Source organism: Peromyscus eremicus, chromosome 5 (assembly GCF_949786415.1).
Source record: "Peromyscus eremicus chromosome 5, PerEre_H2_v1, whole genome shotgun sequence".
NCBI classification, from domain to species: domain Eukaryota; kingdom Metazoa; phylum Chordata; class Mammalia; order Rodentia; family Cricetidae; genus Peromyscus; species Peromyscus eremicus.
The window spans coordinates 125,481,774-125,496,472 of NC_081420.1; the positions used below are offsets into that span (position 1 = coordinate 125,481,774).

The following is a 14,699-nucleotide window of genomic DNA, read 5'->3' on the forward strand; positions in this document are numbered from 1 at the left end:
TTAACCAAGGAGCCGTCTCTCCATCTTTCTTGTTTGGGGTGGATACTGGGGGTGAAACCTAGGGTTTTCAAATGCTAGGCAACCTTTATTCTCTCTAAACTACATCTCCAGCCCATGCCTTTGTATCCTATAGTGTGCCTGTGAATGTCTGTGCAATATGCAGCAAATAGCTTCCGCGTCTGATCGCATCTGAATGACTGTAGAGTGCTGGGGTGACCAAGGCAACCTCAAGTCAACGATTTCCCTGTTTTAATCTTTTAGATCTATTTTATGTGTATGCATGTTTTGCCTGTATGCATGTAGGTGCACCATGTGTGTGACTGGTGCCAGGGCAGATGTGAAAAGGGGATCAGACTCCTGAACTAGTTACAAATACTTGTGGCCACCATGTAAATATGAGAAACTGAACCTGGGTCCTCTGCAATAGTAGCAAGTGCTCTTAACCACCAGAGCCAACTTTCCAGCACCGCCCCCCACCCAATGGTTCCCTTTCCAAAAAAAGAAAAGAGAATTGTATTTGTTCACTCTGTGTGCATACACACTTTTGCATACCAAGCCACTCCTGGGGAAGTCAGAGGAGTCAGTTCATTCTTTCCACTATAAGGCTCCCAAGGACTGGACCCAGCCTGTCAGGCTTGGTAGGAAGTATCTTTACCTGCTAAGCTATTTCAGTGGCCCTCTTTTTTCTACCAGTACTGTGTATCGAACTTCAAGGCCTCCCAAACATTAAACAGACACTTCTGCATTGGTTTACAGCCTCAACCTGTAGCAGTCCCTCAGTCCTTAGCACAATTGACTCCATGATGGAAGTACCATTCAGGCACTTAGACAGAACATAAACCCAGCACATAGACAACACCACCTGCCAAAAATAAAAACAAAGACCCAATCCATCAAAGTGCACAGTTCTTCTCTGAATGAACTAACCTTGTTTTTTGGCTCCTGTTTTTGTTAACTGAAATACGTCAACCCAGGATATGGTTTTTGTGTTTAGAAGCTCACCCTGAGAAAGGCTCAGGGCTACAGTGGGATCCTGAAACCCTGCTAATAAAGACTTCCTATTGGTTTAAACCCATGTCCAAGGAGTCTTCTCTGGCAGTACTGAGTTGTGACTGTTTCTATGTCTCTGTTGACTGTGAGTGGCTGTCTACAGATGTAAACTCTCTGTGAATGGAAGTATTTGTGACACCTTTCCTCCTTCCTCCCTCCCTTCCTTCCATCTTGGAAATAAAACTCAGCACCTTGAACAGGTGTAGCAGCCATCCTACCAGTGAACTGCAATCTCAGCGCAGTCTATGAAGTTTAAAACATTTCTTAAAAGAGTTCTTTATAGCTGTGTGTGGAGGTAGAGGGGTGTGGTGGAAGAGGCCAGCCTGGTAGACACAGCGAGTTCCAGGACAGCCAAGGCTACACAGAGAAACCTTGTCTTGAATAACAAAAACAAAACAACAAAAAAAGAAAAAGGAAAAAGAAAGATGTATGTGTGTGAGTGTTTTGCTTGCATGTATGTATGTGCACATGTTGTGTGTGCCTGTTGCTTGCTGAAACCAGAAGGTTGTATCCCCTGGAACTGCAGTTACAGATAGTTTGCGCCCCCATGTGGATGGATGCTTCCAATCATCTGCTAAAGCGCAATTTTTTTTTCTTGTTTTTTCTTGTTTTTTTTTTTTTGCATATGTAAAATCAAAGAGCCTTTATTTTCAAGCTCTGAGTTTGGTCCCTCTGTCTGTCCAATGCAGAGGTGAGATCAGAGAGCCCAGAGGCCAGGAAAGATGGTGTTTTTATTATAGCAGAGGTTGGGGTGAGGAGATTTCCAGGATTCGGGACCCTGATTGGATGACATTTGTCTAGGGGTATCTGTAAAACAAAAATAGATGTGTGCTAGACTCAGGGATATTTGGCCACCCTATCTAATGGTTGGAATGTTTGGGATGTTAGGTACTTCTTCATCCCTGGGTGGTGTCAGCTTATGACTTTCCTGGATCTGGGTGTTGCCATGGCAAGTGTTCTTAGCCTCAGAGGCCTCCAGCCTCCCTGCTTTCCCACTGCCCAGAGTTTCTCTATGTAGCCCTGGCTATCCTGGAACTCCCTCTTTAGCCCAGGCTGGAACTCACAGACCTGCCTGTGTCCACCTCCCAAATACATGGATTAAAGGCATTTGCCACCATGCCACCATGCCAGGCTTGCCTCCAGCCCTCTTGATGGTTGTTTCTTGTCTACATTATTAATTGTAAGTTTGTATTCTGTTACTATGTATCTGGCAGTACTGAGCACGTTTTTGTTTGTTTTGTTGTTGTTGTTTTGTTTTGTTTTATAAAGAGGTTACCCAAATCCCCTATCCTTATTAATGCCAGAAGAACTGAAGCAGGAAACCAGGACCATCACGGCACCGAGCTTGAGTGCCATTTGCAGGACAAGGCTCAGTGTTTTGTTTTGTTTTGTTTTTGATATTTTGAGACAGGGTTTCCTTGTGAAGCTTTGGAGCCTGTCCTGGAACTAACTCTGTAAACCATGCTTGCCTTCAACTCAGAGATCCACCTCCCTCTGTCTCCTGTGTGCTAGGATTAAAGGCTAAAGGTGTATGCCCCCATGGCCAGCTGACAAGGCTTGCTGGGGGATGTCTTTCTGTATGCTGTGAAGCAGCTGAGGGGTCAAAGGACCAGGTTGGACTTAAGGCTACAGAGTCTGACACTGGAGCTCACTGATTGACTAGACTGGCTGTCCAGTGAGCTCCAGGGATCCTCCTGTCTCCAGCTCCCTAACACTGGTGACACCTGGCTTTCATGTGGGTGCTAGGGATCTGAACTTCTCTGTAGCCCAGGCTGGCCTCGAACTCACAGAAATCTGCCTGCCTCTGCCTCCTGAGTGCTGGGATTAAAGGTATGCGCCACCACTGCCAGCCTGAATTTAGGTTTTTATGACCAGCAAGCACTTTACCAGCTGTACCACATTCCCAGGTCCCTGTCATATGCATCAACACTTCATTCTTTTTTATTACTGGATACTACTCCTTGAGTACAGGGAGTGTTCTTGTCTACCATTTACCTGTCCATGGACATTCAGACATCTCTTTCTCTTGGTGGCTAAACAGTACTTGTTATTGATTCTCTGGGAGATAGATCTAGGGGTGGAATGGCTGTGTTTTTGTTTGTTTTTGAGAAAGTCTCATATATTTCAGGCTAGCCTTGAACTCATTATGTAGCTGAGGTTGACCTTGAACTTTTGACCCTCCTGCAGCCATCTCCTGTGTTAGGATGCTCAATTTATTCAGTACTGAAGATACCCAAGGCTTCATTGTTATCAGGTGTAGGTGGAGTTTCTGTGCAGCCAGCAGCTCCCAAATAAACACACAGAGGTAAGCCTGTATAACTATAAATGCTTGGCCAATAGCTTGTTACTAGCTAACTCTTACATTTATGTTAACCCATATTTCTTATCTATGCTTTGCTACACGGCTTGGTACCTTTTCTCAGTATGGCATGTCCATTTTGCTTCTCTGTGTCTGCTGGCGACTCCAGACTCCACCCTTTTCCCCAGCATTCTCTTTATTTAACCAATCACATCAACATATATTCACACAGTATAAAAGAATATTCCACAGGCAGCAACCATTCTATTAACTGAGCCATATCTGAAACCTTCATGTTTATTTTTGTGTCTGAGACTGTCTCTGTGTTTGATGGGGTTATGTGACTTTAATAATTTAATAAACTTAATAATTGTAGTGACACCATTTGAGAATTGGCATGAGTCTGCTTGGTGTGGCCAGACTATAAGTAGGACTGCATAGCTGTGTGATGCCTTCCCAACAGTCACTGTCATTATGAATTCTGTCTGCAGGCTCACCTGACCGCACCATCAACTGTTAGACAAAGCCAAGACCAACAGAACAGCCATTTATCTAACACTTACAATGTGTTGGGTGTTGTAATTAATCTGCAGATGACTTACAGGTGTATGGGAAAGCAGGATGTGGTGGCTCTTACCTACTTAAGGAGGCTCTGGCAGGTTTACAAATTCTAGGCTAGCCTGCCTACACAGTGAGCTTGTTACATGAATGCTTCCTGAGAAGTCAACAAGTACTTACTCCAGTCTGGAATTTCCTCCCTCTGTGTAGGAAGGTCACAAGCTCCAAGCCTGAGGTTGATAATAGATGTTGCGCACCAAGTAGAGTGTGCTACAACAGAGAGGCCCTGGGACATGGAGGCCTATCTCAAAAAAACAGTATTAGCAGAGAGTGGTGGCGCATGCCTTTAATCCCAGCACTCAGGAGGTAGAGGCAGATGGATCTCTGTGAGTTCAAGGCCAGCCTGGGCTACAGAGTGAGTTCCAGGACAAACAAAACAAAAAACCAGTATTACTAAAGTATATAAATGGATGTGTGTGTGGACTCAGTGCACATGTGTGTTTTCATTTATTTTATTATTATTATTATTATTATTGGATTTTTGAGACAGGGTTTCTTTGTGTAGCCTGGGCTGTTTTAGAACTAGCTCTGTAGACCAGGCTGGCCTCAAACTCACAGAGGTCAGCCTGCCTCTGATTCCCGAGTGCTGGAATTAAAGGCATGCACTACCATGCCTAGCTAGATGCCATTTCCTAGTGGATCTGATGTCCCTTGGGGATACCAAGCATGATGGTGTATGTGTGACCATATAAGAATGGAGGTATGAGAATTGCTGGCCCTCTACCATGGGGGCCATAAACCAAGCAGCAGCTGGGCCCAGTCAGGATCCAGGTCTCTTGAGTGGCATACTGACTGTGGCTTCACCTAATGGTTCTATCCCACTCAGAGGACCCCACCACACTGCAGGGTTTATAATCATTCCCTTCAGCTCCATAGAGCATCCAGTGGGGGTCCTCAGTGTCCAAGGGTGGACAGATTTGAGGGGCCCCCTCTTGCTAAATGGCTCAGACTACAACACAACTCAAGCAATTCAAAGCCAAGATAATGTGTGGCCCCAACCCCCAGCCTTCTGCTCTAGGGGGATAGAGCTATGGCTGCTCTGGGCCCCCTACCTGATAGCACTGGAAAACATCTGGTTTGTCTGATAATGCCTGAGAGAGAGCCTGTGCCAAGTCCCGCCATTAGCACCGCTGGTGCTGTTTGTTGGGGAGGGCAAAGGGGTGTAGTGTCCCAGATGCGGGTCAAAGGGTCCCAAAGATCTTTCCCAAGAAATCTGTCCTTCCTGGTGCACAGCTTCCCAAGGAGAGAGCTGAGACCAGACCAGGGAGGCCTCTCATTTCTCTGGAGGGTGAGTGGAAATCAGGCCCTTACTGTTCACCTGAACCCCAAAACTTTGGAGCCCTACACTTTGACTTCTGACTTAGTTTACATACAGGATTGGTTTTCAGGGACCAGTTCCCAAAAAGGCCAAGGTGAGGTCTGTTCCCTTGAAAGTGACACACACATCACCACCACCACCACTCTGCCTTGCTGCCTTTCTTATCAGGGAAGACAGCCAATCAGACCAGGGCAGACAGGAGCCCTCCAAGGAGCCCTCCAAGGCTCATAGCCCATGAGGCAGAAGAGGGAGAAGAGGCCTGAGGCCCAGGGTGGACACCAGCCAGCCATGGCCGCAGCTGAGACTGCCTTACCCTCCATCAGTACACTGACCACCCTGGGCCAGCTCCTGGACCCCCAAGAGGACTTCCTCAAGGTAGGGCCAATGGGGAGCAGGTGGTCTTGCTGTGACCTAGGGCATAGTGCTTGGGGGTCGGGCTTCCCTCTTACTTTAGTATCCTCCTCTGCTTGAGGGTTTTTTTTTTTTTTTTTGGCGGGGAGGAGGTGCCTGAGCCTGGCTAGGGTGCTGTTCTAGGGGTCTGAGATCAAGATGAGGCCCATTTCTGTAATTGGAAGCTGAGTTCTGAGCTCAATGCCTCAAGAGTGTAGGCTCAGAGAGACAAAGTCCCAGATAGCAGTGTCCTGGGATTTCCAGGCTTTGAGATTTAATCTTGTTGGGAGATGTGAAAAGGCAGAGAAGGGCTAGGGGAGTCAGAGCCAAGGCTGCCCCTTTGCCTCCGGTTCTGAACTCTGCAACCCCTTCCCCCATCCTGAATGCTCTTCGTGGTAAGTGTCTTATCTATCTCTAGCCAGACCTAATGGGCTTGTCTGGAGCTGAGAAGGGGGTTAGGGGAACAGTGTCGGGGAAGTGATAGGCACGCAAACCCCTCGAACCAACCTGCCCCAATGGTGTTTCCAGCCGGGCCTGCATCAGGCCCAGGTACCGGGTGCCTACCATTCAAGCAGTGCGCTCCCTCCCGCAGTGGTGGCACCCTGACGAGACGCAGGATTTGGGCCCGGGTCCCCCGGATCTCATGGGGCCATCCCTTCACGTGAGTGTGAAATCGCAGGCCCCTCTCGGACAGGACGAGGACGATGAGCGGGATGTGACCTGTGCCTGGGATCCGGATCTTTTCCTTACCAACTTCCCAGGTCCCGAGCTGCCAGCCACTCCCCGAACCTGTGCTCTGGTGCCCAGTGGGAGCCCGGTGGCACAGTACGCGCCGCCCGAGGCCCTGGGCGTCTATGCAGGTGGCTCTGGGTTGGTGGCCGGGTCTTTAGGCTCTGAAGAGCACTCGGGCTGGGCGCACTCCGCCCCGCGAACCCCAGCCCCTGAGCCCTTCGTGGCCCCTGACCTGGCCCCGGGATCCGCGCTCAAGGTGCAGCCAGCATTCTCTGATTCGCGAGCGGGCTCCGCCGGCGGTTTCTTCCCGCGGGCTGGGCTCGCGGTGCCCGCGGCCCCCAGCGCCCCCTATGGGCTGCTGTCAGGGTACCCCACCCTGTACCCCGCGCCGCAGTACCAAGGGCATTTTCAGCTCTTTCGCGGGCTCACGGCGCCGTCTGCCGGCCCCGCCGCGCCCCCTTCCTTCCTGAATTGTCTGGGACCCGGTGCGGTGGGCACAGAACTGGGGGCCACAGCGCTCGCGGGAGACGCAGGCTTGTCCCCGGGAGCCGCACCGCCCAAGCGCAGCCGGAGAGTTTTGGCACGAAAGAGGCAAGCGGCACACACCTGCGGGCACCCGGGCTGCGGAAAGAGCTACACCAAGAGCTCGCATCTGAAGGCGCACCTGCGCACGCACACAGGTAAGGGCGGAGCCGAGCGGGTGGGGGCCGACCCGGGAGCCGGAAGCGAGCGAAGAGGGGGTGGTCAGAGGGTGTCAGAGGCGTGGCTAAAAGTGACGCTAGAGCTAGGGGCCTGCAGTGGGCCCCTGAGACACTGGCTAAAGTCTATAGGGGCAATTCTAGACCCAAATGGGGCCGGGCGAATCCCAGCACTCAGGAGGCAGAGGCATGTGGGTATCAGTCACTTGTAGACTAACCTGGTCTATTATAGGGAATTCCAGCAGCCAGGGCTACGTAGCCTTTCTCAACAACAAACAGATAGATGATAGATAGATAGATAGATAGATAGATAGATAGATAGATAGATAGGTGTAGACAGAGGACCTGGAGAATATTTCAGGGGCTTCAGGATTAGAAGCTGATGTGTATGACCTGGGTTAGAGATGGGCTGACGAGCAGAAAGCAGGATGAGATTAGCAAGAGGGAAGGAACTAGAGGGGCGACTCCCGAGGAGGGTACTAGCTTGGAATGCCAGAACTCAGGGTATAGCCAGTTTTCACAGGATGCTCTGGTTAGAAGCGTCTGGGATCTGGAGGTAGAATCATTTTCACGGGCAACTGATGGAGGTCCCAGACATAAAGCGGGCCAGAAAAAAAGGAGGAAATGCTGGGAGACAGGGGACAGGAAGAGAAACCGGGTCGTAACAGGAGTGGAAGACAGTTGTGGGCCTCCCGAGCGCGGCAGGGCACACACCAGGTGTAGAAAGGGGAAAGGAGAATCACCAGAGACAGGGCGTTGGACACCGGGGGGGAAACTTGAGGGCTTGGACAAGTTCAGCGGCAAGACTGGGCACGAGCAGGAGGCTCTGCAGTGCGTGGGGCAGCTGGAACGCTGAGAACAAAGCACGACGGTGCAGCCACATAAGGTCTCTGGCAGAGAACTAGAACTTAGGAAGTGGGATAGGAGACCGGAAATGAGAAAACCGCAGGACTGCAGCCGCAGGTACAGAAAAGGGTCAGGGTCACAGAGGGCAGAACTGTGTGCCCTTCTTCAACTGCGCGAGCTAGATAAGTCACCTAAGGCCTGGCTCTACCTCACCAAGTGTGGAAATTGGAACTGGACGATTTGTACGGTGGTACTCACAACTCCCTGTCCTTCAGGAGAGAAACCTTATGCCTGCTCCTGGGATGGCTGCGGCTGGAGGTTTGCTCGCTCTGACGAGCTGACGCGCCACTACCGGAAACACACTGGCCAGCGACCCTTCTGCTGCGGACTCTGCCCACGTGCTTTTTCGCGCTCTGACCACCTTGCTTTGCACATGAAGCGCCACCTCTGAGCTCCGATCCTGCACAGGGACTGGGAATGAAATAAGAGTGGATCCAAGGATTGTCTTCCAAAGGATGGGCCATTTTTGGACATATAGCCCTACAGACCTACCCAGATCAAGAACTGACCCAAAGGAGCCCTTAACAGGATCCTCCCACTTCCTCAGGGAGCCACACAAAAACATCGCCCTACAGATCCAGCAAGACAGACTACCAAATAAATCAACTCAGATGGACCCTTAGACGTGTGCGGGAGTGACCCTGAGCCTTGGAGGTGGAGTGGGGTGAGACTTCCCAGGGTCTAGAAGGGGCCTTCACACTATCAGCTGGGATTGTCATGGGTACTATAAAATTCTCCCATATAAAACCAGTGTCGGCCTCACTGTAATATGGGGCTGGGAATTAGGAGGAGCATTGATCCCCCAGTAGGTGATACACTTATCTGTTCACACACTCACCTCCTAAATCTCCTAAAACTCATTCATTTCTGATGACACCCCCCCACAGTGCAAACTTTGTAGACCTTCTCTTCTATCAAGATCAATCTACACAATCCTGTCACCTGTTGTCAACATTCACAACTGCCATCTGCCTCTTCCCCACCCCATCCCCCTGTATTTTTCCCTTAAGATAGGATCTTTTTTTTTTTTTTTTTTTTTTTTTTGGTTTTTCAAGACAGGGTTTCTCTGAGTAGTTTTGTGCCTCGCTTTGGAGACCAGGCTGGCCTCGAACTCACAGAGATCCGCCTGCCTCCGCCTCCCAAGTGCTGGGATTAAAGGCGTGCGCCACCACCGCCCGGTTAAGATAGGATCTTGCTGGGCGTAGTGGCGCACACCTTTAGTCCCAGCACTCAGGAGGCAGAGCCAGGTGGATCTCTGTGAGTTTGAGGCCAGCCTGGTCTACAGAGTGAGTTCTAGGACAGGCTCAAAAAAGATAGGATCTTACTATGTGCCCTGGTTGGCCTGAAACTCTGTAGACCAGGTTGGCGTCAAACTCATAGAGATTGTCCTGTCATCCTGCCTCTGCCTCCTGAGTGCTGGTTTTAAAGGTGTGGGTGCCCATGCCTGTCTACTTCCTCTTAAGAAGCCCCAGCCAAAGCAGGTCATAGAGGTAGTTCAGGCCTGTAATCCTAGCTATTTAGAAGGCTGGAGCAGGAGTATTCCAAGTTCAAGACATGCCTGTACAGAACAAGTTCATCCTGGGCAATTTAGACAGTTTCTTCACCTCTGTGTGTGTCTCTCTCTGTCTCTGTCTCTCTCTCTGAGACAGGGTTTCTCTGTGTAGTCTGACTGTCCTGGAACTAGCTCTGTAGACCAGGTTGGCCTCGAACTCAGAGATCCACTTGCCTCTGCCTCCCAAGTGTTTGTATTTATTTATTTATTTATTTATTTATTTATTTATTTATTTATTTATTTATGGCTCAAAAAGTAAAAACAACAAAAGGCTGAACATGGTGGTAACGCGCCTTTTAATCTCAGTAGTTGGGAGGCAGAGCCAGGTGAATCTCTGAATTTGAGGCCAGTCAGAGCTACATAATATAGAGACTCTGTCTTTAAAAAAGGTGTGTCGGGGAGGGAGGAGAGTGGGAAGCAGGTCTAGGTCATTAGTACCAGCATTCGGGAGGCAGATGGATTTCTTGAGCTGGAGGCCAGCCTGGTCTACATAGGGAGTTCCAGACCAGCCAGGGCTATGGTGCTACAGGCTGGTAATCCCAAAATTTGGGAGGTGGAAGCAGGAGGATCAGGTGGTAAGTCCTGAGTGACACAGCCAATCTGTGTGTGGCAGAGTGCTCAGCAGTCCCCAGATTCCTGCCTCACCACAGCCCCAAGTGACTCTTGGTCAGTGTCACAGGGAGACAAGAAAACTTGCAGAATGGACAGAGGACGCAGAAAGCAATGTGCCTAAGCAAGCAGGGATGACCCAGCTGCCTGTGGTGGCCCATTCACACTGGGAATCCCAGCACTTGGGAGGCTGAGACAGGAGGATGGTAAGTTAGAGGTTAGTCTGGGCCACAGAGTGAAAGCCTGTCAAAAACCAAAAGCACAAGCAGGGGTGGTGACTAGAGAGATGGCTCAGTGGTTACAAGCACCTGCTGCTCTTCCAGAGGCCCTGAATTCAGGTCCAGCACCCAAATAGTGCTTTCGACTACCTGTAACTCCAGCGCCAGGGATCTAACACCTATGGGCATCTGCCCAGCCTGCATATGGTATACATAAGCTCACGAGGGCATGCACAGATATACATAAATGAAATTTAAAAAGCTGGAAGGATAGTTCATATTTATAATTCCAATACTCACTCAGGAGGCTGAACAAGAGTTGAGCGTTCCAGGCCAGCCTGAGCTACAATGAGACCTGCCTCAAAAAAAAGGAGAGCCAATAAGATGACTCAGCCTGTAAAGGTGCCTGATGTCAAGCTTGATCCCCAAATCCCATACGGCAGAAGGGGGAACTCCCACAGATTGTCCTCCACTTGTGTGCCCTGTTATGTGCCCACACACTTACACATATATACAATGTGGTCGAGCATCTCTGTGATTTGAGGCAGGAAGATCAGGAGTTCAAGGGTCAACCACAGTGTTAAAAGGTCAGAGAAGGAATCAGAAAACTGTCAGAGGGAAAAAAAAAAGCCTTTAATCCCAGCACTCGGGAGGCAGAGGCAGGCAGATCTTTGTGAGTTCGAGGCCAGCCTGGGCTACAGAGTGAGTTCCAGGAAAGGTGCAAAGCTGCACAGAGAAACCCTGTCTCAAAAAAACAAAAAACAAAAAACAAACAAACAAAAAAAAGGACAAGGGTGATTGGTGCATGCATTTAAAACAAACTTTCCAGAAGTAGAGGAAGTAGAGGCAGAAGGGAGGCAGATCCCTATGCGTTCATAGTGAGATCCTGTCTCAAAAAACAAAATATAGTGCCGGGCGGTGGTGGCGCACGCCTTTAATCCCAGCACTCGGGAGGCAGAGCCAGGCGGATCTCTGTGAGTTCGAGGCCAGCCTGGACTACCAAGTGAGTTCCAGGAAAGGCGCAAAGCTACACAGAGAAACCCTGTCTCGAAAAAAAAAATATATATATATATATATAAACAAAAAGAGAAAGGGAAAAAAAGAGTTGGGTCTGCCCAGGCACGCAAATGATACACAAACATACATACAGGCAAAGATACCTACCCCCCAAAATGTGCCTGAGTTGTAGAGCGGAAATGGGGGAAATTATTTTCAGAAATTGGAGAGCTTTAAAGAATCATCTGACAGCCCGTGCCTAAGGGCGGGGCGTGTCCGTGGGTGGAGCCTATCCCGAGCTGAGTCGCCAGAAGCAGGAGGGCGGGGTGGGCGCTGGAGGGGCGGGGTCCGCGGGAGGGACCGCACCAAAGGAAGCCCCGCCTCCGGCGCTCGCGGGGCCTCGCGGGCCTCGCCCTGAAAGCCCCGACCCAGGCCGGTCTCAGCAGACTTTAAGGGGAAGTGAGTCTGGGCCTCGTGACCCGGCCATCCTGGGTCTTTGCACAGATTCCGTCGCGGTCGCCTCATGGCAGCGCCGAGCTCGCTGCTGCTGGCCGCGCTGCTGTGGGTCCCTGCCGAAGCCCTGAGCTGCTATGGAGACTCCGGGCGGCCGGTGGACTGGTGAGCGAGTAGCTGCCGGACTGCCCCCTACGGCTGCGTGGGCACCGGCGCGGGCACTGGGGTGGAAGCGCTTTTCGGCTCAGATCCCCCCCCCCCCTCCTGTCTTCCCTGACCTCCAGGTTCGTGGTATACAAGCTGCCAGCTCACAGCGGGTCTGGGGATAGTTCATGGGAGGGTTTGAAGTATAAATACATGGACCAGAGCTCCGAGGGTTGGCGCGACGGTGTGGGGTCCATCAACAGTTCAGAGGGAGCCGTGGGCCGCAGCCTGCTGCCGTTGTACCGAGACAACTCTAGCCAGGTGACTGGGTGCTGTGGAAACCCGGGCTGGGTCACTGTGGCGGGGCTCACGGGGAAGGGAGGATAGTTATGTCGCCTCTCTGCATTCTCCCAGCTGGCCTTTCTACTCTACAACGACCAGCCTCCTAAATCCAGCTCAGCTTGGGACTCTTCCAGCCGTGGGCATACAAAGGGTGAGGCTTGGACTGGTGGTCGTGGAGCTGCCCCGAATTTCTTGTAAATTTACCCAAACCAACCTTTGACCTGCATGAAGGGTGGGGGATCTGCCCCATCAACCCTTGGCCTCAGTTTTCTGCCACCTTAGACCGCGCACCTGGTTGCAGATGGGCTGGCCTGAGTGGCTACTTTCATCAGCTTCTCTGACCTCCCTCTTCTGGTTCAGGTGTTCTGCTCCTCGACCAAGAAGGGGGCTTCTGGCTGATCCACAGTGTGCCACGCTTCCCACCCCCAGCATCCTCTGGTGCATACAGCTGGCCTCCTAATGCTCGAACCTATGGCCAGACCCTACTCTGCGTGTCTTTTCCCTTCACCCAGTTTCTCAAGATTGGTGAGTAGAATCGTTGAGGTGGTATACGTCTCAAACTGCTTGGAATGACCAGTCTCACATTTTTCCTCACCTTGACTTCCAGGCAGGCAGCTAACCTATACCTACCCTCTGGTCTATGACCACAAGCTGGAAGGCATCTTTGCCCAGAAATTACCTGACCTCCAGGAGGTGATCAAGGGCCACCATGTCCTCCATGAGCCCTGGAATAACAGTGTAGTACTCACTTCACAAGCCGGGGCCTCCTTCTGGAGCTTTGCCAAATCTGGAAAATTTGGAGATGGTGAGTCCTGGTGTTGAGGGAGGTCCCTAATATCCCCAAGCCTGAGGGCAAGCCACAGTTAGAACACAGATGTCTTTGGGATTCATATTACAGTAACAGCCATGAGTAGCTAACAGCCAACAGGCCGGCTGGGCAGACAGTACATATCTAATCCCAGCACTATGTAGGCTAAGATAACAGTTCAAGATCAGCCAGCAGACCTAGATCCAAATATTGGTTTCTGGATGTGCAGTATGATATGACCTGAGCCTGTCTGCTCATCTGAAACATTAGGATATTGATGCTTCCCTTAGAGGGCTGTGAAATCGTTTGATAAGGACAATTTTTTTTTTTTTGAGACAGGGTCTCAATGTGTATCTGATTGGTCTGGAACTCACAGAGATCCACCTGTCTCTACCTCCTGAGTTCTGATTTTAAAGGCTTGGGCCACCACGCCCAGCCTATTTTTTTGTTTTGAGGTAAGGTCTCATTGTACCTTGCAGGCTAGACTCCATCTGAGATCCTCTTGTTCCAACTTTCTGAGTGTTAGGATTGCAGATGTGACCTGACATATTGATAAGGGCTGTTAGGTTCACATCATTCCAAAAATAGACAGTGAGCTCCTGGAGGAAACTGGCCCGAGGAACCCGCAGTGACCCTCCCCTTGCTCTCCTTTCCTCTGCAGACTTGTACTCGGGCTGGTTGGCAGCAGCCCTCGACACCAACCTACAGGTCCAGTTCTGGCCAAATTCTCAAGGCACCCTGTCTTCCAACTGCTCCGGGACCCATGAGGTTCTTGATGTGGCTCAGACAGGCTTTCCTGGCCCGTCTGCACCAACTTTCAGTGCTACAGAGGACCACTCCAAATGGTGTGTGGCCCCTCAAGGGCCCTGGGCCTGTGTGGGTGACATGAATCGGAACCTGGGGGAGATGCACCGAGGTGGAGGCACACTGTGTACCCGGCTGCCTGCCTTCTGGAAGGCCTTCCAGTCCCTGGTGAAGGCCTGTAAACCCTGTAGCGAGGACAGCTGACCAAAAGCCCAGCAGAGCAAGAACTAAGACTCAGGGACTGGCTGGGTGATGTGGTGCTCACCTTTAATCCCAGCACTCGGGAGGCAGAGGCAGGAGGATCTCTTGAGTTTGAGGCCAGCCTGGTCTACAAAATGAGTTCCAGGATAACCAGGACTACACAGAGAAACCCCTCCTCAAGCTTGGACTTGAATTTGTTTTGGGGGATGGTTTGTTGGTGGGTTGAACCCCAGCGCCCGCCACATGCTACACAAGCTGCTGAACTACAGTACCCTCTGCCCTGGCTATGAATCTGAATACCAGTTCAGCCCCTTCCTAACTGGAGACCTTAATAGTGCCTTAACCTCTCTGGCTTTCAAATGATCTGCAACATGGTGTCACATCACATGTCTCTAGAGGCTGTCAATAAAAGGAACCCAGTAGTTACCTTTTTCTTCAGACACTAAGACAGAACAGTGTCGGGACACCTCTTCCTAAGAGGTCTGCCCCAAGCTGTTATCATGTGAGGAACTGGCAGTGGATGGGACTTAGGAAGCTTGACTTCCCACTTGTACCAAGCAC

General features: G+C 50.8%; 2 protein-coding genes across 2 annotated transcripts; both read left to right on the forward strand.

Moving 5' to 3' along the window:
* Positions 1–5,064: 5,064 nt before the first annotated feature.
* Klf1 (KLF transcription factor 1) lies at positions 5,065–8,713 on the forward strand. Its single transcript, XM_059264474.1, has 3 exons — positions 5,065–5,660; positions 6,268–7,087; positions 8,227–8,713. The coding sequence occupies exons 1-3, from the start codon at positions 5,520–5,522 to the stop codon at positions 8,400–8,402; spliced, it is 1,137 nt and encodes a 378-aa protein (XP_059120457.1). The 5' UTR covers positions 5,065–5,519; the 3' UTR covers positions 8,403–8,713.
* A 3,074-nt stretch (positions 8,714–11,787) lies between these two features.
* On the forward strand, positions 11,788–14,564 carry Dnase2 (deoxyribonuclease 2, lysosomal). The gene is made up of 6 exons (XM_059264454.1): positions 11,788–12,004; positions 12,124–12,304; positions 12,398–12,476; positions 12,686–12,850; positions 12,933–13,130; positions 13,795–14,564. Exons 1-6 carry the CDS (start codon positions 11,910–11,912, stop codon positions 14,139–14,141), a joined length of 1,065 nt encoding a protein of 354 aa, XP_059120437.1. The 5' UTR covers positions 11,788–11,909; the 3' UTR covers positions 14,142–14,564.
* The last annotated feature ends 135 nt before the right edge of the window (positions 14,565–14,699 follow it).

What these genes read in the sequence shown, in the direction of transcription:
- Klf1 (XM_059264474.1), top strand. Translation starts at nt 5,520, where the DNA reads ATGAGGCAGAAGAGGGAGAAGAGGCCTGAGGCCCAGGGTGGACACCAG. An exon ending in CCCAAGAGGACTTCCTCAAG is followed by an intron (nt 5,661 to 6,267) that starts GTAGGGCCAATG and finishes TCCCTCCCGCAG; the next exon opens with TGGTGGCACCCTGACGAGAC. An exon ending in GCACCTGCGCACGCACACAG is followed by an intron (nt 7,088 to 8,226) that starts GTAAGGGCGGAG and finishes CCTGTCCTTCAG; the next exon opens with GAGAGAAACCTTATGCCTGC.
- Dnase2 (XM_059264454.1), top strand. Translation starts at nt 11,910, where the DNA reads ATGGCAGCGCCGAGCTCGCTGCTGCTGGCCGCGCTGCTGTGGGTCCCT. An exon ending in CAGCCGTGGGCATACAAAGG is followed by an intron (nt 12,477 to 12,685) that starts GTGAGGCTTGGA and finishes CTTCTGGTTCAG; the next exon opens with GTGTTCTGCTCCTCGACCAA. An exon ending in ATCTGGAAAATTTGGAGATG is followed by an intron (nt 13,131 to 13,794) that starts GTGAGTCCTGGT and finishes TTTCCTCTGCAG; the next exon opens with ACTTGTACTCGGGCTGGTTG.